At 34.2% G+C, this 23,721-nt stretch overlaps 1 protein-coding gene across 1 annotated transcript in view; it reads left to right on the plus strand.

Annotated features, from left to right (window-relative positions):
* BABAM2 (BRISC and BRCA1 A complex member 2) overlaps positions 1-23,721 on the plus strand; it is a 349,865-nt gene that overhangs the window by 84,340 nt on the left and 241,804 nt on the right. The window contains exon 5 of the mRNA XM_006910348.2: positions 17,410-17,604. Coding sequence (XP_006910410.1) covers positions 17,410-17,604 — 195 coding nt within the window. The remainder of the gene's footprint in view (positions 1-17,409; positions 17,605-23,721) is intronic.

Below are 23,721 nucleotides of genomic sequence, written 5' to 3' on the forward strand. Positions count from 1 at the left end.
TAATATTAGTACTTATCTCACAAGGCTATTGTGAGGAATAAAAAACTAACATTTGAATGGACAAATGGAAATAAAACTGGAGTCGTGGAAGCCAAAATGACCAAGGATGACTTAAAATCATAACTGCAGAGGGCTTAGCAAATGTTTGTGTTTTCATAGAAGTCCTCTAGTTTCCCTTTATAATTTGAAGCAATTTACTTAGATTTTTGAGTTTACATTTAAACTCATATGGAAATGAGGCTTTGTACTTATTGAAAGTCTTTAGGATGGTGATTATTTAGCTGTACTTGAGTCATCTATAGGGATGGGCACATTAAAAAGGGAAAAAGCCTTATAAATTTTGAACCTGGTCCTGATATACGCTTTCTCCAACATTTTTAAAAAGCAAAAAACCTTAGCCATTTAAAAACATTTTTCAGAGAAATTATCTGCATCCGGCTGAGAATTTTATGCCAAACTGCAGCCCCCACACAAGCTTTGGAGAGCCAAGATGTTTAAACCTGCAAAGTAAAGTGCCAGCTCAACCTTTACACTGGTCTGATGTAATCATTTAACCACAGAATGGTTTGTAGCCTTGAATTGACAATGACTCAGTAGACCTTGTATACATTTTAAAAATGTTTTTAAGTTGTTGGAATTATGAAAATACCATAGAAGCACAATATTATTATAAGCAAAAACATTTGACACATTTAATGCAGTTGCTTGAATATATTTCAGGAACATTTATGGAAAAGCCAGATTGAAAAGTACAAAGTCTGGATTATGACAGATTTTTTAAAAGAAGGGCAACTAATTACTTATAGTATCTAAAATAGTCTACTGGGGATCATCAGTCACATTTTTAAATCAAAAGAGTCCTTTTGGAGATTTGAAAAAATTAATTGGTAAGAATAATGATTGATAAAGCAATTATATATAATTTGTGTGTTTAAAGGTACTTTTAAAAGGATTTCTTATTTTTTAAATATGGAGATGTTTGCAAGGCTAACATGAACTCTAGCTCAGTCAGCACCTTGTGGGAGTTATTTTTAAAATACAAAATTTGTCCCAATGAAGCTTGATTTAATTAAAAAGCTAATTTATTATCTTAAAGTATAAGTTAACCATTTGTTTTACTTTCAGCCCGTACCTAAGTACTAGTCCTAAACCCAAATTCACTAAATCCACTCATTAAATTAAAAGCATTTTGGAATCAGGAAAAGATGAAATAACTGTTTCAAATATTTGAGCTTGTATGTTGTATTGATATATGCATAGAATTGAGTAGAAATAATTTTGGGATTAGCTATAGATTTATGTTATAAATATATCTTTTCTAGTTCATAGTGAAGAAAATAGGTAATCTTTATAATATTTTACTGAATCAGAAAAACTGTAACAGTAACTTTCAAACTTTTAAGACTAAAAACAAATAATTGAATTACTATCCATTAACCTAATGACTTTAACTTCCTCAAGAGTGCCTAGGAACCATTCCTTACTTCTGGTTAGTACTTTTATGGACTTTTATATTTATAACTATTAAAATTGTGCTCTAGACTTTTTTTATAACATGCATTATGAGAATTTTTGTTTTCAAAAAAACTAATGCAATATAAGATGCTTATAACATTTATGATAAAGGATTAATGAAGGTTTTGTAATTGAGAAACTCTTTTAGAGAGATTAAAAAATTAAGATTAGTTTAATGATATGGCTTCTTTAACTTTTAGCATGATTCCATGACTGTAAATTTGTAACTAGCCATTTTTAGAGTTGAATCATTTTTAGAAATCAAAGCATTTTAGAGTTTTAGAAATCAAATCATTTTTAGAAATCAAATCATTTTTAAATATCAAGGCCACACAAAATTCTTTCTAACTAGTCTCATTTTAAAATACTTTGTATTATGGAGAATTTCAAACATATACAAAAGTAGAAAGTATTGTATAGTGAATCCTCAGAGAGTATCACCCAATTTTGTTTCATCCGTATCCCCATCCACTTACCCCCTTACATATTATTTTGATGCAAATCCTGTACATTATGTCATTTTATCTGTAAATGTTTTGATATGTTCCTAAAAAAGATAAAAAATGTTTTTAAAAGTATAAACAATTCCATTATCTTGTCTAAAAAAATAAACAATTCCCTAGCATGATCAAATAACCAGTCAGTGTTCAAATTACACATTTTGATTGTTAAGTCTTTTAAGTCTCTTTTAACTTAAAAGTTTTCTCCACCCCACCCCACCCCATTTACAGTTTATGGTTGAAGCAGGGCCATTTGTCTTTTAAAATTACCAGAGACTGGATTTCACTGATTATATCCTCATGGCATAGTTTAACATGTTCCTTTGTTCTTCTGTATTTCCTATAAATTAGTAGGTAGATATAGGTCCTAGATTTCATGCACCTTCAACCACTTGGTACATAGTCATAAACCAAACTAACGTCCACATTCCCTTCCCCCCAAAAAAGAGGTTCTGAATTTTGTGATAGCTGTCATAGGGACTGTATGCTTTATTTTTGTATATGAGTTTTAGAGGCATCTTTAATTTATATTTAGGTAATTTTGTATAATGTGTGATTGAAGATCAGAATGTACACTAACACTGGTTATTGAAAAACGAGATAAATGTGTATATAGTAAGTAGAAAAGAGCTATCAAAAGCAAAAGAAGGATTATAAACGTACAGTATCCTGGAGTCATTCATTTTAAGGACAAGTATCCCTGTTCACTTCAAAACCCTTAATGATATCACTGTTTTAAAAAAATGGCAGTAAAATATGTTCTCTTAATAATGATCTTGATCCATCAGGAAAGGTGAATTATATTGAATATGGACTATTTTAAGAATCATAACAAGGACAACAGAGAGTCAACAATTTGTCACTTAAAAGATTACAGAATTACATATCATAGTTGTAAAATATGGTGTTGTAGTTAATTTGCAATTCCTGTTATAATATATGTAATATGTGCATATTGAAAGGAGTCATATATAAAAATTACAGAAATTTTACTTTATCAAGAACAACTAGGAAATAAGGTATACTGATTAATCAAATATTCAGACTACTAAAAATTTAATGTATAAGCTATATATAGATTACCGGTTCTTTAAATAATTGATTTTTGATAAAATACCCTTTATACTAAAAGTAGAACATAATTTGATCTTTGGTGATTCAGAAACTTTTGAGGGGCTGTTTATAACATCAAAATTATTGTTCTCTTGAAAATTAAATTTGTTGGAGTAACATTGATTAATAAAATTATGTAAATTTCATGTGTACAACTTTACAGAATTATTGTTATTAACTTTGATTGTCATTATATTGTAGCTGTTTAGTAGAGTTGATTAATGCAGAGTTCCAAAGAAATGTTAATTGTCGGAGAGTTATCACTAGATTAAGAAAGCCCAAATTGGCTTTGTGACTGTGATATTCACAAAGTCAGATAAAGAGACTTACAGGAACCAATATGCATGGAGATAAATATGTATGTCTGTATACGTAGATATGTGTTTACCTGTGTGCATATGTGTACATATTACTGTTAAATTTATAATACGTATTGTTAAACATATATACATATATACTGACTTGTCATGTGCAGCCATTACTAGTACTAAGCAAGCTGCAAATTGAAGGAATTTGATCAAAATTTACCACAAGGAAATTGGCTCCAAAGCATAATGATTTTGGCTGGAGAAGATAGTGATCCTGGCACAGTATACTCTCTATTTCCTTGTGAGAGCTCCAAGATTAAAAGAATTAACTACATAGAGGCAGATGCTTGGTAGTTTTCTGGAAGCACAATTATAAGGTTTATGAAAAACAGGAAGATCAACATCTCATTTTTTTTTTTTTTGAACTGGGAACTGATTTAAGCTATTTTGTATCCCTTAGACCTTGTCTATTGAGCTGTGATAATTTGATTTTGTTTTTATGACTTTTTCTTTTTAAATTCTTATTTTAAATTCTTATTTAAATTCTTATTTTCTTTTTAAATTCTTATTCTTATTTTATTAGCCTTTGGAAAGAAATTATATCTTAAAATGCTTTTAAGATAATATTTTTCAGACTGTTCAAACTTTTAATGATTGATGACTATAATTAGTCACATTGCAATATTATATTTTTAGAATTGCTGTTCAGTTTTCTTTTGTCTACTTCTGCTCATAACCACAGATTAGCTTCACTCCCACTGGCAAGTATTTCTTTTGACCCTGGAAAAAATTTGGATCCTTTAATATATTTAGTATATAACGAATTGAATAGTAGTAATCATTCACTTGATAATAATTTGAGTGCCTACTTCGAATAGTCCATAATGTCTAACACATCCCTTGCACAAAAATGAATAAGAGGCTCTCCTTATTTTCAGATAGTTTATAGTTAATAGAGGGATGGTAATATAAAGTAACTATATCACTCAGACGGTCATTCTTTATGAACATTGGTGGGTGGGTTGAATAGGAGAATTTTATTTTTATCTTTAATTTTCAGTGACTGAGAAACTATAGCCATTTGTTTTGCTGCAGGTTGCTTAAGTGACATCAAACAATAAAAACCTTGCATATCTACCATAAAATAAGGAAACATAGAAGGAATGAAAACATATTTGTAGGAAATGACCCTAAATCTTAATTCAGGTGTTGCAAACTCAGATGCCTAAAGGAGCCAGCCAACTAATACAAATAAGTGAACAAGACAGGTATAAAACAGTTATAATCGGTGAGGATTGTGACCTACTGAAGTGTGTATGCTTTGTCTGAAGATTTTCTAATAAAAATTTTTTTTGTGGGCCAAAGAAAGCATGACTGCAGGCCAAGGCTGCCAATTTGCAACCCCTCCATAATTCCTTAATATTGATGGAACCATCACAAAAACATTTGAGAGAAAAAATGATGATTTAAACTTAACCTCAAATAAATACATCCAATTTAAGAATAATCACACCATGTAGTAAATTAGTTGGTACTTTTTTTCTGGGGCATAAGTGACATTAAATTAAGGATAATGGAATCCCAGGGGAAAGATATTATAGATCTAGGCTGATGAGGAGATCAAGTTTATTAGAATCCACGACTGTAGGAGAAATAGGAATTAGCAAGTATGTTGTTGGCTCTCCATCACCGAAGATTTTTTTTTCTGGGTATGTGTAGTTCTGGATTCCAGGTGTTAATTGTTGTTAGAAGTAGATCAGTACTTCCTGGGAAATGTGTGGGACAACTCTAATGGAAAGCTCTAGTGGATGGAGTGTTTAGCCATCATTTAGACAGTAGATCTTGTGTGAATACGTAATGTGTTTATGTGAAATTATTTTGGCCTTTAATCACAATGAGAAAATACATCAGAAAGATGAAATTTTCTGGGTTTCCACTTTACTATAAAAATGCCTGAACATGACTACAAAAATCACAAAACAGATTCTCTAAGACCAAGGAGTAATTACCACTCCAGGCCTACTGAATCAGTGCCTCAGAAGATAGGATCTGAGAACCTGTCTTTTAAAGATGGTTTCACAGTTACGCTGATGATAGCTAAGATGGGAATTATAGCTGGAGGTAGAAAAGGTTTCATATACTTGCTGGAAGATATCAGACTTCTTTGGTCAGTGAAAATGGTGTATTGACAGGCTTCTATTAAGGGATTTTTTAAAAAAGTGGTGTTTATTGTTAGGAAGAATCCCACTCTGTTTGATGGTAGTGAGTTGAAGGCAATAGAAATGGGTCGCTCAGGATTTGAAGGCTTTATTAAGGTTCTCGAGGCTTTTCGTTAGAGGGGTATGTGTCATGATTATTTTTCCTAACCGAGACACAGGGAGGCCTGTTTGGCCTGTACGGTTTGACACAGCTACTTTTCTTTAGTTAAGTGTGAGGAGCACCACAGTTTTGAGAGAACTGGTGAGAAATGGCTTTCAGGGCTGATGAGTTTAAGGAAGTGAAAATCGATGAAACTGAGTAATCACTTTGTATTGTTAAGTTCACAAATGGTTTGAAGGCAGTGGCGCTGGCTGATTTGTGGGGGCCCAGTTTTCAGTCTCTTTGGAGAATGTGTGCAAAAGATATAAAGGTTTATTGGTCAAAGGCACTCATTTCAAGTTTGGTATGGAGCCAACATTCATAAGACACCACAGTACAATTTGTACGTGCTGATTATGTTTCAGTCGGGCGGAGGAAAGGTAAAAATATCTCCTGTTTACAGGACCATGAAGACCTCCTTTCTAAGCACAGTGCTGATGAAGGCTGGGCTGCTGCTTGTTGTATATAGCTCCAAGACACATGTCAGTAATCAAATAGCCTTTTCTGGTCTGCGAGCATTGTTCACTTTTCTTCTTTATATTCTTCAACAGGATGACTGGCTTTTTCAGAAGTCTCCCTTTATTACCCATTGAATCAAATACCTTACTGGTGTTTAAAAAGCTCTGGGATGGGGAACATCTAGGATACCTATTTCAGATCCACTTTAACTTAAGTTCATTAAATGAGTTTTTATATACAAAGGTAGAGTCTTCCTTCTTTCCTTCCTTTATTCATTCCTTCCTTCCTCTTATTTTTTTCCTTAAGAGAAATGATTGTGATCATTGTTGAGTTAGTAGGAATAGATTAATCCTCTATGTAGATTTTCCTGCAGATAATATAAGAAGCTACTTAACTTTCTTCTCTGGCAGAAAACATAAGGGCCCAAACCGAATTTATACTTTGGATTAAAGGACTCTTGAATAGTTCTATGGCGTGATAAGAATTCATGACCGTCTCCCTCTATTCCTTCTCTTAGAGGAGGTAAAATCATGATATGGTGTTTTGATATATCAGCACTCTTTTATTATTTCTTCCTCCTCCTCTCCTTCTCTTTCTATTTTTAAGTGACAGGAAACCTGATTTGAACTGGCTTAAACAATGAAGGGAATTCATTGGCTTATAGAACTTAAAAGGGCCTCAGATAAAGCTTGGTCCAGTGGCTGAAATAATGTCATTTAAGAATCTAATTTCTATTTCTTTTCTTCTCTGCTCTGCCTTCCACTGTGTTGACTTTATTCGTAGACTCCACATCTACCCAGCAGCTCAAGTCCCTTTCCTTGTGAATATAAAATTGTTACTCTAGTTCAGACTATATTTTATCCTACCTTAGAAAGAAGGAACACTTTTATTTCTCAGAAGTTCCAACCGATGTCTTCATTTATTTTACTGGGTTTGATTGGGTATGTGCCCATAGATCGTTCAGTCAATTGGTGATGTTAGGTGCATAGACAATATTGATGCAGTTTGGCATTCAGGATCTAAGAAGCTTGACATAGAGGTTATTACTCAAAGCCTGCGCCTGATAATGGGGGGCGGGAAGGTTCTCCAGAGGAAATTTGGGTTTGTGTTACCAGAAGGAGGGAAGCGGACATCAGACAATAGATATTTACTAAATATGGGTTTAGGCTGAAGGTATTAAATGGACCTGGGGCTCAGAGGTAGAGTTTTTAGAGGGAAGGACAGAGATGCTGACAGTTCTTAACTACCTGTGTGTTGTATTTTGTGGACGTCCTTTTCTTTAGTTGATGGTCCGCTTTGCGTTGCTTTTTCTTTCTTGCTTTTAGAGCTGCATGTGGCTGGTATAACAGCAGGAGCTTAGGGCCGCCTCCTTTTCAGTCAGAGTGTCCCCTAATCATTTACACACAAATTCTGTTACTAGGACATTAGTGGCTTTCAGACCACTGGCTAGGAAGGCCCCTGACTAGGATTTTTGCTGAAAAGGTCGGGCAAACACTGCAGGTCTGGAATTAAGTGCAGGGAGCTCAGCTAAGGTGAGGAGAAGCTGTTGTACAGTATAAATCATTGTAGCCCAGGGGTGAAGTCCAGTTAGGGAAATCATCTAGGGTAAGGTTCAGAAACCAGGTGTTTCTCTAGTTAAAAATAACAACGTGGTTGAAGCTGTTTATTCTCTGTCTTGTTCCATACTGTTCATTCCTGTGGATCTCTTTGTGATTATCATAGTTGGAAGAAAATGAGAATCTACCCTAAAGTTTGGTCCTGATTGAGGCAGGAAAAGATTTGTCTTGATATGGGAGAATGGATAGGACTCCTATGATGTTGTGACTCACCTATGGCTATAAAACATTCAGGGCCAGCAAAGGATCATCACTAAACTCAAACTGTCTTTCATTGTCATTTAAATAATTTGCCCCAAGCTCAACATCTGTGGTGGGATTCTTAAGTTTAAAAAACTCCCGAAGACATTTTCTAGTGAAAAGTGAAACTCTGAACAAAGTGTTTGCTTTAACTAAATGATTGCAGTTAATTTCTTGTAAAGAAACACAGAAGCACACATTAACTTAAAATAAGCTCACACTGTTGTTTCTTGTAGTACAGCCAGGAAAACCAGTAACAAGCTGTCTCCTTCAAAACCACATCCCTGGATAATATTCGAGCAACCTGGACAATTTAAATACATCCCCAGGAAAAACAATTTGAATTAAGTTAGAAATCATATTTGCTAATTTCTTTTCTGTCATTGCCATGTTGCCTTTTATTCTCAGAGTCTGAGTTGCATTGATTGAGAAGGTGTGTGGCATCAGTGACTCAGGTAAATAGCAACAATCATTTTGGAGCCATAGCTAATCTTGGGCCACAAAAGAGTTATTTTTTTGTAGGGGGAGAGTAATTGTTGGGGTCTTGGTGAATTTGGTGCATGTTTAGCTTAAAGTGTTTGTTTCAATTTTTAAAAAACACTTTGTTGGATACACAGAATGATTTTTTTAATGTTTACGGTTTATTAATCAAATTTTAGTCTATACTGGCATTTTATCCAAAATTAAAGTTAATAATAATATTATTTATTCATTCTTTTCTGAGAAATAATACATATAAGATGTGAACATTTTAGCCTCAAATAAATTTGATTTTTATTTAAAAGATAGCAACTTAAAGTTGTTTGGATAAAGAGAACATTGTATAGAAGAAATAGAGTGGATTTAGTTATTATTCAATCCAACACTTTTCAAAGAGTCGAATACTATTACTGAATAATAGCTAAATTCACTCTATTTCTTCTATATTCATGCTTACATTCAGTGATGTTAGTGTTCCCAGTCTTAATTCTTTTTATACATGTGGAAAAGATACCTTTTCTGTTCTCCAAGTGGTTATATTGTTAAGAGAAGACTCATTATGGTTCTGTGGAGGATACTCTTTCCTTTCTTCTCAGACTTGTTCCACTTGAGAAGGTTTCCAAGATAGAAGAGAATCTGCCGTCTACTTTTTTCCTCTTTGATAAACAAGGAAGGCTGGGCAAAGAGAGGTGGTTAGAGATTCCTTCCTTCCTCTGCCCCCTTCTACCCTGTTTCCACCTATCTATTTACTCCTGATTCTAAAGAAAGAAACAGAATTTAGACATGTACTCTGTAATCCTCGAGACCTATTTGAAGTGACATTCAACATGACAATGGGGTTGTGTGCTGGTTACCTTTTAAGAGGAGCTGAAAGGTAATCTTACAGCAACTTCCGATGAGCAAGAAGGGATATTACAGTTTTTTTAATTTTTAAAAATGGGGCCAAAGGTATAATTTTGAGATACTTTTGTGTGTTTTAGATTAAAAGCGTGCTTGCCTATGGAAGAAACCAAATAAGTAAAGTATACCAATTCCAATGATTCTGACATCCTAGCACAAAATTGGGATGATAAATTCTGGTGTGATGTACCAGTAAGTCATCTCTAGTAGTTGTTTGAAGATTCCCCAGAACTTCTCTGTTAATTGGAAGTTTTACTTACCTAGCACTTGTGGGCGAGGCTGCCTACTGAGTGGCATTTCAAAAAGTTCAGATGTAAGATTTCCCTATTTTGCTTTTTCTCTATTATGAGTCTGTCAGTTCTATCACAAAATCACATGGAAAAGGGATCTTTTTTTTTTTCTTAGCTGCTAAGGTGTTTGTGTATTTTGCCCAAGACATTACCTTTGTCCTTCTCTAGGATGTGTAATTGTCATGTTCTGTATTGACATAGAATCAGGATCACATTACCATTGGTAGCCAGAATATTTTATTGATTATAAGCCAGAGAATGGACTGCTGTATTTTATCCTACAAGGCAATAATAATAATAATAATAATAAAAAACCATTTAGAAAGATATTAGGTCACAAAAAGTTAAATAAAAGATACAGGGAAATTGGCTGTTGGGTGAGAGGCAGGTCAGAACCTTGGAGAGCTCTAGAGAGAGAGCTGGGGCAGAACCATAGATGCTTTCATGGCTGGCCCCAAATAGACTAGATTTTTTGAGAAGATGCCAATTCCATTTTGCTTAATGATAAGATTTGTATGATTTAAGGAGACAAATCTCTCTACTCCAAGTACGAGCTATGTATTTGTAGACTAATTTGGTGACTTGGGGCTAATGTCTTAAAAACTAGAGAAAATTTCAGTATATCCTCTTGAAGATCCTTCAGGCCATTTTATGATTCTGAATTCCTGTTAGCAGGGCTTTTGATATCAAGGTGAAGATAGTCACAAATATTCACTATTAGATTAGATCCATTCCCCCCCGCCCCCATTTTTTTTTTTTTTTCCAAATGACGTCTTAGGTAAAACTTCAACAAAATTAAAATAAAAAACTAAACCAAACCAAACCAAAACCAAAAACAGAATGGCAGAGATGTTGTAGTTAAAGCAGGGTTTATGAAGTCTGGAGTGCCTTCTACTCAGATTATTTCTGGCTCCAGCAGTAGCCACTGAACACAGGCCACATTTCATGAGAATACATTCAATTTATTTGTCAGACATAGTTTCTAAGTAGGTGTGAGGATTTAACTTATCTGTACGTATAAGAATAACTTTACATATAGGAATAACTTTACTAGCTCATATTAATCCTAGAAATGGCCTTATGTTGTTTGTCTCCTTAGCTATTCATTTGGCTGTCAGAGATTTGCATCTCTTTGAATTAGCTTCTGTGCTTCCCAGAATCCACTGAATTTTCAGATTGTAATTAACAACAACTTCAAACATCATGGCAACAATCTTAAATCTCAGACTCAATAGGCTCTGCTTCTGAGAATGAAGAGAATTATTAGAATATTTGAAAATAAAAGCCACTGAGGATTACTAAATGACCTTATTTAAGTTTTTGCCTTACCAAAGTTTATTTCTATGAGTGCCCTACAAATTGTAGTGAAGCAGAATACAACTATAATGTTCTCTTCTTTCACGTACCCTATTTTCTTCTTAATAGTTGAATCTCGCTATCTTTTGTGTTCTTCAGATGAAGTGACATTTTAAAAATTCATGCTGTCCATTTTACAGTTCTGTTGGAAATGTAAAATGTCATTGGTCATTTCCTAAGACTTCATTCAGAGGAATGTAACACAAAAGAGTTTTGGTTGAGAAAAGCATAATAAATTCCTACAGCTGTGACTATTACATTATAGCATATTGCATTAGCTTTCTGGAAATATTCTGTGAGGCTTAGAATTTAAGAGAGCAAGTTCAAGGTTACTTGAAGTGTATTTATTTAGGGTTAAGTGATGCAAGATTTGTTCTCTAGAAGGCTATGGAATTGGCTTTTTGTTGATTAGAGGACACAGTTGAAATCTGACTTCATAAAATATGTAAACAAGTGGAATTTCTTAAACTTTGAAATTTAAAAACAGTTTGAAATAAAATATTTGAAAAATGCTATTCTGTATTTAAAATTTATATTTTCTATTATGAAAGTATGTGCATGTGTTATATATGTGCACATATATATGCATGTATATAAACATATACTCAGAAAATTTGGAAAATACAGAAAATATGGAAGGGAAAAAATCTTCTAAATAGCTGCTAACAATAGACATCAGTTTTTAATATTTCTTCTTGTAATTTCTGTGCATAGATGGTTTTGTTGTGGAGGGTTAGGAGAGGATGGAGATAATCAAAGTTATGATCATTATGTATATATAGTTTTATATCTGTCTTCATTTAATATTTTAACAAAATCATTTTCTGTGCTCTCATATAGTATTTGTAAACATAGTAGTTGCATATTATTCCTTTGAATGAGTATAACAGTTTTTCACCTATTTCTTATCAGGTATTTAGGTTATTTGCAGTTTCATGATATTATAAATGACTCTATATTTTTTTGTCTATGAAGCTTTTTTCCCCCTTATTTTTGTTGTTTTCTCTGATAGATTTTCAGAAATAGAATTTCTAGGATTATTGAGAATGAACATTTTTAAGATTCATGAAACAAATAAAAATAAACTGCTTGTATCAGTTTTCACTCTCATGTGTACAAGTGTCCATTAAACTACATCCTCACCAGCATTAGCTATTTGCTTAAAAAAAGAACTTGGCTAACCTAAGATATAAACTTCGTTTCTCGGGGCTGAGACCTTGTCTTGGAGTAAATGTCAGGCTAATGAGTTCAAACCAAGCCCCGATGCAAGGGGGTTAGTTGAATCATGGGAGTGAGTAGTCTTCTTGTGGGGTGGGGAGATCTGAGAGTATAGGTTGAGAGGAGGACTTAGTTTTGCTCTTTATATTCTTTTATGTTATTGGAAAAAATTTCTTTTACCATGTACATATATTACTTTTCAAAGAAACAAGAAGGGTTGGCAGATTTACATACTACACTGTCAGTTACTTTCTACACCTGAGTATCAGCAGTTATTCAGCCTCTCTAGTTAACTGGTCTTTAAAAAGGACTGGCATAATACCCTACGTGAATGGCTTCATAGGTGTTTAGGGAGAATGAATAAAGTTTCTAATTGTAGTTAACTCTTTTGCTTTTGTCTGTTTTCTTTTATTGTATTTTATCACTGTCTCTTAATTCATTTTGCATTACTCATTTTTGAAGTCTCTTTTTTATGGCTACTTTTTCTGGCCATCCTCATTTCCGATTTCTTCTTTCATTTATTGAGAATAGTAAGAGATTTGTGAATAGAGAAATCTTCATTTTTCATAAAGAGGCCTGTTAATTTATGCTTTACACTCCTTTGCCTGAAGAAGCTTCGGCCATTTTTCTCTATCTCCTACTCAAGAGGAGGGGAAAGCACTAATGTCCTGCATTGCTAGACTTGTTTTTTAAATATATTGTAGTCTTAGGAGGCGACTAAAATCTTGTATATCTTCTGTTCTCCCCTGCTAGGCAAAGTGGTTTAAACCACAAATTACCTAAGAAGTAAAAGTGGTCATGTAGCAATAGTAGAGGAATTTTTATCTTATTGAGCATATCTGTACCTCCCTTGATGGAGATGTTTTTCAGCTAAGTCATTTCCTGGGGAAGTGTGCATTTAATGACCAAAGAGGTTAAATGCATTTCCATATATTGGGATCATATTTTAATGGAAAGGGACTGATTGGCCTATCTTTACTATGCATTTAATAATTAGGTTGAATCAATTGAAATGAATTCAAATTGGTAAGAGACGTTTGCCGGCTTATATGCTTTTGTAATTTTGGGGGGAGGGGCGGTGTGTGTGTGTGTATGTTGATAATAATAGGCTTATAACTTGCAAACAGATGAAGAGAAATGATAGAATTAAAAAGCCGTTGTTGTTTTTTTTTTAATGAATAACTAAAGGTTTTTATTTTTTTCCTGGAACAAGGACTTAAACGGAGTATGACTAAGAAATGGGATATTGTGTATTTTTCCTATTTATGAATGTTTGACTGATTTCTAAAGGAAATGCATAGCAAGCTATATAATGATCATTTTAAGTTCTATACCATGTTGTTATTATCCGATTGATACTTTGAATGTAGTTTTGAGTAGTTCAAAAGGAATTTTCAGGTAGATGAAGTCAAGAGGTTTGCCAGTGAGGACAGGACAGGACAGTACTCTTCTTATCAAATCGCTTCATAGCAAGTGGTCCCTTTCAATCACTGTATGATGTTCAATCTCTTACTTTTTTCTCTGTTTGTCAAATCTCTATTTGAACATCCCTTAAGATTTACCTTTCCTATAAATAACACTTAATGATTTCTCCATTCTCATTAGTCCCTTTAAATCCACACACTCAGTAGAGCAAAGTAATTACTATACTTTTAAAAGATGCATTTCTTTAACTTTTGTTTGATTTCTTTGATAGAAGACTTTTCTGATTAGATTGGTCATAATAGTAATAAATGTGATTTTTCGATATTATATGAAGGTGTCAAAATCTAGAAGACCTTCATAACTCGGTGAATATTTTCTAAATGATCAATGTATGATGGTACAAAACCATACATGAGTAAAAGATCCATTTAAAGAACAGGGCAGATAAATGGAATTTAATGTAAGAATATGAAATGTTTATTAATATAGTTTCAGATTCTGCATTGCAGCTAACCTTTAAGAAACTATCACCTGTTGAGTTTTGGTATATTATCGAAGAAGAATATCCAAAATTATTTGAAAATGCTGTTAAAATACTCCTCTCTTTGCAGAGTACATATTTGAGTGAGGCTGGATTTTCTTCATACTTCAGCCAAAACAACATATTGTGACATTGAATGTATAAGCAGATAGGAGAATTCAGCTCTTTTTTAAAAACCGGACGTTATAGAGATTTGCAAGAATGTAAAACAATGCCATGCTTCTCGCTGTTCTTTCAGAAAATATAGTTATTTTATTAAAAATGTTTTTATATTAAAATGTAGTAGATTTATTACTTTAAAATGAATTAATAGTATTTAAAAATATCTCAGATTTCATTTTTAATATAATACATGTAATCCATATAATTCATACATACAGAAGCTTTTTGGAGTCTTCAATACTTTTTAAGAATGTAAAAGGTTTTTGAGAGCAAAATGTGTGAGAATGTCTGGTGTAGTGCTTAAAGAGGGGCTTGGAGCCAAATTGCTTGTCAGAAACCCAGCTTTATTGTTTAATAGCTCTATGACCTTGAACAAAATATTGAACTAATTTTTGCCTCAGTTTCCTCATCTATAAAATATCATAATACATGGAAGTGTGGTAGGTGTTCTCCTTGCTCTTCCATGCTTTTGCCAAGGAAATTGCCATTCCCTTTGTCCTAACCCCCCATCCTCAGCTTTGAAACTCATGCCATTGGAGTGGTAAGACTCACCACTCCCTCCTTCTTGCTGTTGTCTATAGAGACATTCATTGAAGCACATGGCTCTTTGTTACTCTTCTGCATTATTGCTCTTGTCATGATTCTAGGTGATTTAATATTCAGATAAATGATCCTTTCAATATGCTGGCCTCTCAGTTCCTGACTTCCTTTCCTTCAGCGATCTCGTTCTCCACTGTACCTCAACCAGGCATACTCTTAGCCAGACCTTGTCAATTCCAGTTACCAATCCCTTCCATCACCTCAGCTGCAAACATCCCATTTCTGACCATGCCTCCTGTCTTTCCAATTCATTCTTTTTAGTATCTATCTCAACTCCCAGCAGTTTCTCTACCTCACCGGAGCCGTTGGTCTTACCACCTTTCAACTCTCACTTCTCTTATGAACTTATTTGGCTTTTTTCCTGGCTTAAAGTGCATGGTCCATAATTAAAAGCATTATTTTGCAAACCCTCTAAGATCTTTTGACCCCTATTTCTATTTACTGTACTTGGCTGGCAAAATCTCAACTTTTGTTAAATCCCAATTCCTCCTACTCCACATTGCACCCAGGCAGTGGAATTTATGCTAATAGGTCTTGCTAAAAAAAAAAAAAAAATCATACTTTTAAACCTCTGTGGAGCTTTTAGTGCTATATAGAATTTCTTCTTCATTTCCTCAGTCCATATATTTTTCTAAATGACTCTCTAAATGACTATTTCACACTTTCTTCTCAAACCTCCAATGTCTGCTCCTTCATTCTCACTCTCAGCTTATGATAGGCCTTCCTAAAAAAAAAAAAAAAATCATACCTTTAACCTCTGTGGAGCTTTTAGTGCTATATAGAATTTCTTCTTCATTTCCTCAGTCCATATATTTTTCTAAATGACTCTCTAAATGACTATTTCACACTTTCTTCTCAAACCTCCAATGTCTGCTCCTTCATTCTCACTCTCAGCTTATGACCTTCCTTCCTATTTCAAGGAGAAAATATAAGTTCTCTGGAAGGAACCACCACAAGCTCCTGTCACTACATGAAACAGCTCCTGTCACCACATGGAACAGCCTGCCAGCATTTACACTCATTTAGTTGACCTTTCCTCCTGTTCCTTTGGATGGGCTCTCTGTGCTCATTTCTAAGGCCAACCTTTTATGAGATCCCATTCCTAGCTACCTATTCATTATTTTCTCTCCTGGTATTCCGACCTCCCAACCTCATCATCATGTTTACACCCTCTCTATACTGACATTCCATTAGGCCACAAATATCTGAGCAAAACTTTCCCTTGACCCCACATTCTCCTCTAGTTACCGCATCGAATTGTCTGTATAGCTGCCTGCCATTTTTAACCATTTTCTCTTAAACACTCAACAACAATCAAGCTTTATTTCTTCAAGATAACACTTGTTGAGGACATGATTGACCTGCATGTTGCTAGACCCAGCAGTCAATTCTCAGGCCTTATCTTACTTATCAAACACCATTTGACACAGCTGATCACTTCTTTCTCCTTGAAGCACTTACTTCGCTAGATTTCTGGGATGCATGCTATATTTTTCTGAGTAACATTTATCATCATCCGATATATTGAATGGTTTGTTTATTGTTTATTTTGGCCCTCTAAAATATAAGCTCCTTGAGAGCAAGGGCTTGGCTCGTTCTCATCACTGCCAAGAACAATGGCTTATGCACAGTAGGACTTTGGTGAATATTTGTTGAATGAATGAATAAATGAATGTGAGCTTAATGACTACTGTGTACTTATGAGATCTTCCCTCATTCTCAGTGCCTTTCCTGGTCATAAGGTCTTAGAGCCATTTTCTTCTTTTTTCTGAAGCTTGCATTTCCTAATTGTATTTTCTCTCATCTTTACTACATTCCTATCTTTTTCAGGCTGAACCGTCATGATTATACTTATATTTCTGTGGGGCTCTAGTGTTTACAGAGCATTTATTTATATCTGGTGTTACAGATGCAGATGGTCTGTGGATCTGAGTTGATGACGTTACCATATAAAGCTGAATTTAGGTGCAAATTGAAAAAAATTAGAATTATAAAAGAATAGGAAACTAATTAAGTCTTCCAGAGCTAAAATTATGGTCTTCTAGGATATTTAGGTTTCTTGTTTTATTACTACCCTGCTTTACACTTTACTGTTTCTACCTACTTATGATGGAATTCCTCTTGATTTGCTACGAGGATTTTTAGAACGCAGGAGAAATCACCAAGCTCCAAGTCTTTGCACTTCAGCTCTGAGTTGATCGCTAATTAAGAGTAGTCGGTTCCTCTTAGATTTTCATCTGTCTTTTTCTCTATATTGATTTGCTAGTGTGATGTTGGATTTGTATGAAAATTCATTTTTAACTGGTATTTTATTTATGGCTTCTACAGAACCTTGCCTCCTGGAATCCTTCAAATCCTGAATGTCTCTTACTTGTGGTAAAGGAACTTGTGCAACAGTATCACCAATTTCAGTGCAGCCGCCTCCGTGAGAGCTCTCGTCTCATGTTTGAATACCAGACATTACTGGAAGAGCCGCAGTATGGAGAGAACATGGAAATTTATGCTGGGAAAAAAAACAACTGGGTAAGGTTTTTTGAGAATGAGGAAACCATGCCCCCCACCCCCATTTTATCTGTAATAAAATAAAATAAAATAAAATAAATTCAGATTTCCATTTATAATAAACCTTAGTCATTTCCTTAGGTAAACATGTTCAGGTTGCCTATATACTTTCTTATAATTTAGAATTCGAAGGGGCCCTAATGTTTTTTTGGCTCATTATGTTTCTCAAAGGTATCACCTGGGACGTTCATAAAATTTGGAGTCTCACATCTCCAGCTCTAGATATTCAAAAGTCAGGGCGGAGCCTGAGGACCTGCATGTAAAATAAGCCCCCTTTGGGTTTCTGATGCAGTTGGCTCACAGGCCACATTTGGATACACAAGTTTCCCTTTCTTTTCAGTGTAGAACTTCTTCAGTATCCCAATCAGATAAGAGAGGTAATTCTGGAGGTAGCGCATTTATATGGAGCCTTTTATAATGTCTTTTTATAGTTTCTTTATATTGTATGATCGTTTTCAAATACAAGTCAGATCATATCACTCCTCAGCCTAGAACTTTCATATACTTCTCTTTTTCTCTCATGGTAAAAGCCAAAGTCCTTCCAGTGGCACAAAATGCTCTACGCCATTGCCATCACCACTGTCTTCCATCCCTTATTACTTCTCTCACTTCATCTTCTACCTTCCTGTCTAAAAATATTCGGCTCCAGCCACTGGCACCTTTGCCATACTGTGGACACACTGGGTGTGCTCCTGCCCTGGGTGCTTTGTTTATAGCTTTCCTGTTGTCTGCACATTTCCCCTAAATATTCGCATGCCTAAACCCTTTCTCCTTAAAGTCTTTACTCATATATCATATTCTCAGCTATGCCTGTGTTAATACCCTCAATTTTTAAAAATAACTTCTTTGAGGTATAATTTACATATCATAAATTCACCTGTTTTAAGTGTACAATGCAACGATTTTTAATACACTTGCTGAGTTGAGCAACCACCACCACAGTCCAGTTTTAGAACGATTTCATCACTCCAGTAAGATTCCTCTTGCCAATTACAGTTAATCCTGTTCTCGCCACCACCTTCAGGCCACCACTAAACTACTTTCTACTGTAGAGATTTTCTTTTCTGAACTTTTCATATAATAGAATCATATAATATGTGATCTTTTGGCTTCATTTATTTAGCATAGTATGTTTGAGGTTCATCTACGTTGTAGCATATATCAGTACTTCATTTCTTTTTTTTTTGTTGGAATCCTAGGGGGAAAATTTTATGTTGTCTTTACAGTACTTCATTTCTTTTTGTGGCCGAATAATATTCCAATGGCTAGACATGTTACATTTTGTTTATCCATTCACCAATTGATTGATATTTGGGTTTCTGCTTTTTGACTGTTATGAATAATGCTGCTATAAACATTCACGTGCAAGTCTTTGTAACATTCCTTTTTAAAATCTGACTCATCCACTCCCACCTTTATCTTACTCTACATTTTTTTTGCATCTCTTTTTAACGTACCATATAATGAATGTATTAATTATATGTTGCTACATATAAGATAATTATTCCAGAACTTAGTGGCTTAAAACAACATTTATTATCATATTTTTTTGGTCAGGAATCTGCGTAGACTCTTCGTTTTAGGGCCTGTCACAGGCCGAACTTAAGATATTAGTCAGGACTGCAGTCTTCTCAAAACTCAACTGGAGATGGATCCATTCTGAGATTATTCATGTGGTTGTTGATACCATTTAATTCCTTATGGGTGTCAAACTGAGGGTCTCAGTGCAGTGCTGACTGTTGGCTAGAGGCTGCCCTCAGTCCCTTGCTTCTTCTCAAGGCCTGTCTACAGGGCTGCTCATAAGATGGCAACTGGCTTCAGTAGAGCAGGCAAACAGGAGAGAGTGAGAGCATGTGAGCAAGACTGAAGTCATTCTTTCTAAACTAATCTCAGAGTGCCATCTCATCACTTTTGCTATATTCTATTTAAGTTCAGTCTATACACACAGGAGGAATTGCTAAGAATGTGAATACCAGGGATTGTTGAGAGCCACTTAGAAGCAGCCTACCACACTTACTTATTATGTTTAATGTTTGTCTCTCACCACTGGAATGTAAAATTCCATGAAGGTGGGGATCTTTGTTCTGTTCACCAGTATATGTCATAAATACCTGAAACAGTGCCTGCCACATTGTTTACATTTCATATACATTTGTTAAATGAATAATTAGTAATAAACTCTAGTTAAGCACAGAATAGGTCTAGGTTCTCTTCTCTTTGTTAATTCTTTTAGGTTTCACTTAATCTTCCTTCAGTTAAATATGCCTGCCTCCTCTTATTTCTTCAGCTTTTTCTTTAAAGGACATAGTTTCCAAGGTCTCATACTGATTAATGCCTTTGAATCAGTAGGACTAAAATTCATTCTTGTTATAAATCACCTTATTTATTCAGTTCAAGATTTTTTTTGTAAATTTATTTTGAAAAATTTTATTGTTACAAAAATTAAATTTACTATCTTAACTATTTCTAAGTCTACAGTTTAGTAGTATTAAGTATATTCACATTATTGTGCAATAGATCTCTAGAACTTTTTCATCTTGCAAAACTGAACTTCCTTAGCAATTAAATATTTATTTCCCTTCCCTTCAACCCTTAGCAGCTACTTTTCTATTTTCTGTTTCTATGGTTTTGACTCCTTTAGATACCGCACAGAAATGGAATCGTGCAGCATTTGTCTTTTTGTGACATTATGCTAAGCTTATTAACTTAAGCTTATTAAGCTTATTTCATTTAGCATAACATCTTCGAGGTACAGCACGTGTCAGGATTTCTTTCTTTTTTAAGGCTGCATAGTATTCCATTATGTGTATATACCCCATTTTGTTTATCCAGTCATTGGTCAATGGACGTTTGGGTTGCTTCCACCTCTTGGCTGTTGTGAATAATGCTGTACTGTACATGGGTCTGCTGATATCTTTTAAGATTCTGCTTTGATGTCTTTTCAGTATATCCCCAAAAGTGGGATTGCTGAATCATATTGCTAATTCTGATTTTAAATTTTTGAGGAATCTCCTTAACATTTTCCATGATGGCCGCACCATTTTACTTTTCTACCAACAGTGCAGTTCAAGGTTTCAAACTATTGATTATTTTGAACTTTAATCTGTTCACATGGACAGTAAAGAAAACTTTCTTGAACTTAATTTACCCTCTAGTCCCAGCGTTTCCTTTATTAAATAGTCAGCTTAGCTGTCCTCTCAAGGATGGGTGTTAGATAAATTTGGCATTAGCTTCATCTTGGTGAACCTGCATTATCTTTAGTGTTCACGTTAGTTTGAATTGGAATTATGTTAACCTGAAACTAAGTCCTAACTCAATTACTTCCAAAGCATCCAAGCATCCTGTAAATATCCTTGCCAAATCATCACGTTGTAATATTTTATCTAGTCAAAGTAGACTTTAAGCTTCGTGAGGATGGAGACTGTATTGTGCTGTTCTTAAGATTGCCATTACCCAGCCTGGTACATGGTACAGTAGGTGCTCAGTAAAAGTTTGCTGAATGCATGAATGAGTGAATGCATGAATTATGAGCATCTCATTATATACACCTTAAAATTTTCAAATCTCTTTATTTTTTTTGAGTGGGTAATATATTCAGATTGTTCAGAAATCAAATTCTGTTAAAAGGTATACAGTGAAATGTTTTCCTCCCATCATTGTCCTGTGTCCACCCAAATTGTGCTGCCTTCTTTTCTTCTCACACCCCATGTAAGCACTGATATAGCTTTTTTCTAGTGTAGCTTTTCAGAGTTTCTTTATGCACATTTAAGCAAATACAGATACATACGTATTTCTTCCCTTTTTATGCAGAAGGTTACATACTTTTGCACCTTGCTTTTGACTTATTATATAGCTCAGAGACTTTTCCCATATAAGCACATAGAGAACGCGAGTTCCTCATTCTTTAAAAAAATGATTGTGTTATTACATTGTATAATTGAACTGTATAATTTATAATCTGAACTCTATTGTCATTTTATATCTTTTGCTGTTATAAATAATATTGTGCATGTCATTTTGCATGGATTAAATTATGTCTATAAGATAAATAGCTGGAAGTGCAATTGCTGGATCAAAGAGTACCTGTGTTTATAATTTTATCATCCAAGTGCCCTCCATAAAGTTTATATGAATTTATTAACCCAGCAGCAATATGTGAGAGTGATTATTTCTCCATAGTATTGTCAACAGTGTATTAACACATTTAGAGATTCCTGTCAGGTTCTACTTTGCATAAAGGCCAGGTAGCTCCTGTAGAATTAGTCCTTCCACAAATAACAACTATAAGCACTAGACAAAATATAAAGCCAGGTGCCTGAAGGCACTGGAGAGTGATCAAAAGCAAGCAGATACTAGATGGGGGTTGATACTTAGAAGGGAAAGTGGAGTTTATGGGACAAATTCAAAACATCTAATATGCATGAAAGCGAAGTCCTCGAAGAAGAGGAGAAGATAAAAAGAGAGAGCAGAAAGTTTTGATGAAATACTGTCCAGATATTTCCAAATATGGCGAAAGACATATATTTACAGATTTAAATCTCAACAGACCCCAGCCAAGACAAATGTATGGAAAAAACAAGGCACATTATAGTCAAAGTACTGAAATCCAAACATAAAAAGAAAATCTTTAGTGGCCACCAATAAAGGACACTTTATATATAGTGAGCAATTATTTGAGTTACCACTGATTTTTCATCAAAAACAATGGAGGTGATCATTCATAAGTAGGATATAAAACAGGAAGCAGCATATTAATGAACAAAACAAACAAACAGACAAATAGAAAAACTCATTGATACAGACAACAGTATGGTAGTTACCAGAGGGGAAGGGAGGTGGGGTGAGGTCGAAGAGCATAAAGGGAGTTAAATAAATATATATATATGTAAAAAAGGAGACTAAACTTTGGGTGCTGAGTACACAACACAATAGAGATGATATATTATAATATTGTACACTTGAAACTTATATAATCTTATTCACTAATGTCACCCCAATAAATTTAATTAAAAATTAATTAACTAAAAAAATGGAGGTAAGAACACAGTGCAGTGATATCTTTAAAGTGCTATTAGATTCCTGCCAATATGTTTGGTGAATAATGATATTCAGATTAGTTTTAATTTGTATTTTTTTATGAGTGAAGTTAAGCACTTTTGCATATGTTTAAGAGTCATTTGTATTTTTTTTTTCTATATGTTTTTTACCTGTTTTTCTCTTGGATTTTTAATCTCTTTTCATTAAGGGCATTAGCTCTTTGTGATAGAATTACAAATATATTTTCCTAACTTTGTCAGTTGTCTTTTGACTTTGCTGTTGGTGGTGTTTTGCCATCCAGAAATTTTATGCTCAGGTAGTCAAGTATATCTGTCTTTTTCTTTATGGCTTCTGAATTTGGAGTCATATTAGAAAGGTATTCTCTGCTGCTGTGAAAAATTCATCAATATTTTCTTCTTTATGGTTTCAGTTTTTACACTGAAATTCTTAATCCACTTAGACTTTATTGTCATACATATTGTGAAATATGGATCTTTTCTGTATCCCTAGATGGCTACCCAATTATCCCACACCATCAATTGTACACTCAGTGTTTTTGGGTTTATTTCTATACTTAACTTTCTGTGCTATTGGTCTGTCTGTTGATTTAACACCAGTACCACCTTGCTGTAATTATTGTGTCATTATATTATGCTTTACTAGCCCTCTCTCATTACTTTTCTTCTTCAGAGTTTTCCTGGACGATGCTAATTATTTATTTTTTTCACGTGTTTTTTTGACTTGGCTTTTTCAAGATTCCCTCAAAGAAATGAGCCTCAAAGCCTAGACAGGTCAGGTCTTCATGAAATAAGCTCTCACTGTTCCCTACCCTTTCTCTGATGGTTTTTTTTTTCACAGATTGTAATTTGTAGGAGTATTATTTTGATTAATATCTGACTCACTCACTAGACCATAATCTTCAGGAGGGCAGGGATCATATCTGTTACTCATCATATTTGTAGCGCCTAGTATATGGCCTGACACCTTAGGCTCTTAATCCAGAGGAATGAATGAATAAATACATCTGCACCTTAGGTAGAG

Source organism: Pteropus alecto, unplaced genomic scaffold (genome assembly GCF_000325575.1).
Source record: "Pteropus alecto unplaced genomic scaffold, ASM32557v1 scaffold61, whole genome shotgun sequence".
Taxonomy (NCBI): domain Eukaryota; kingdom Metazoa; phylum Chordata; class Mammalia; order Chiroptera; family Pteropodidae; genus Pteropus; species Pteropus alecto.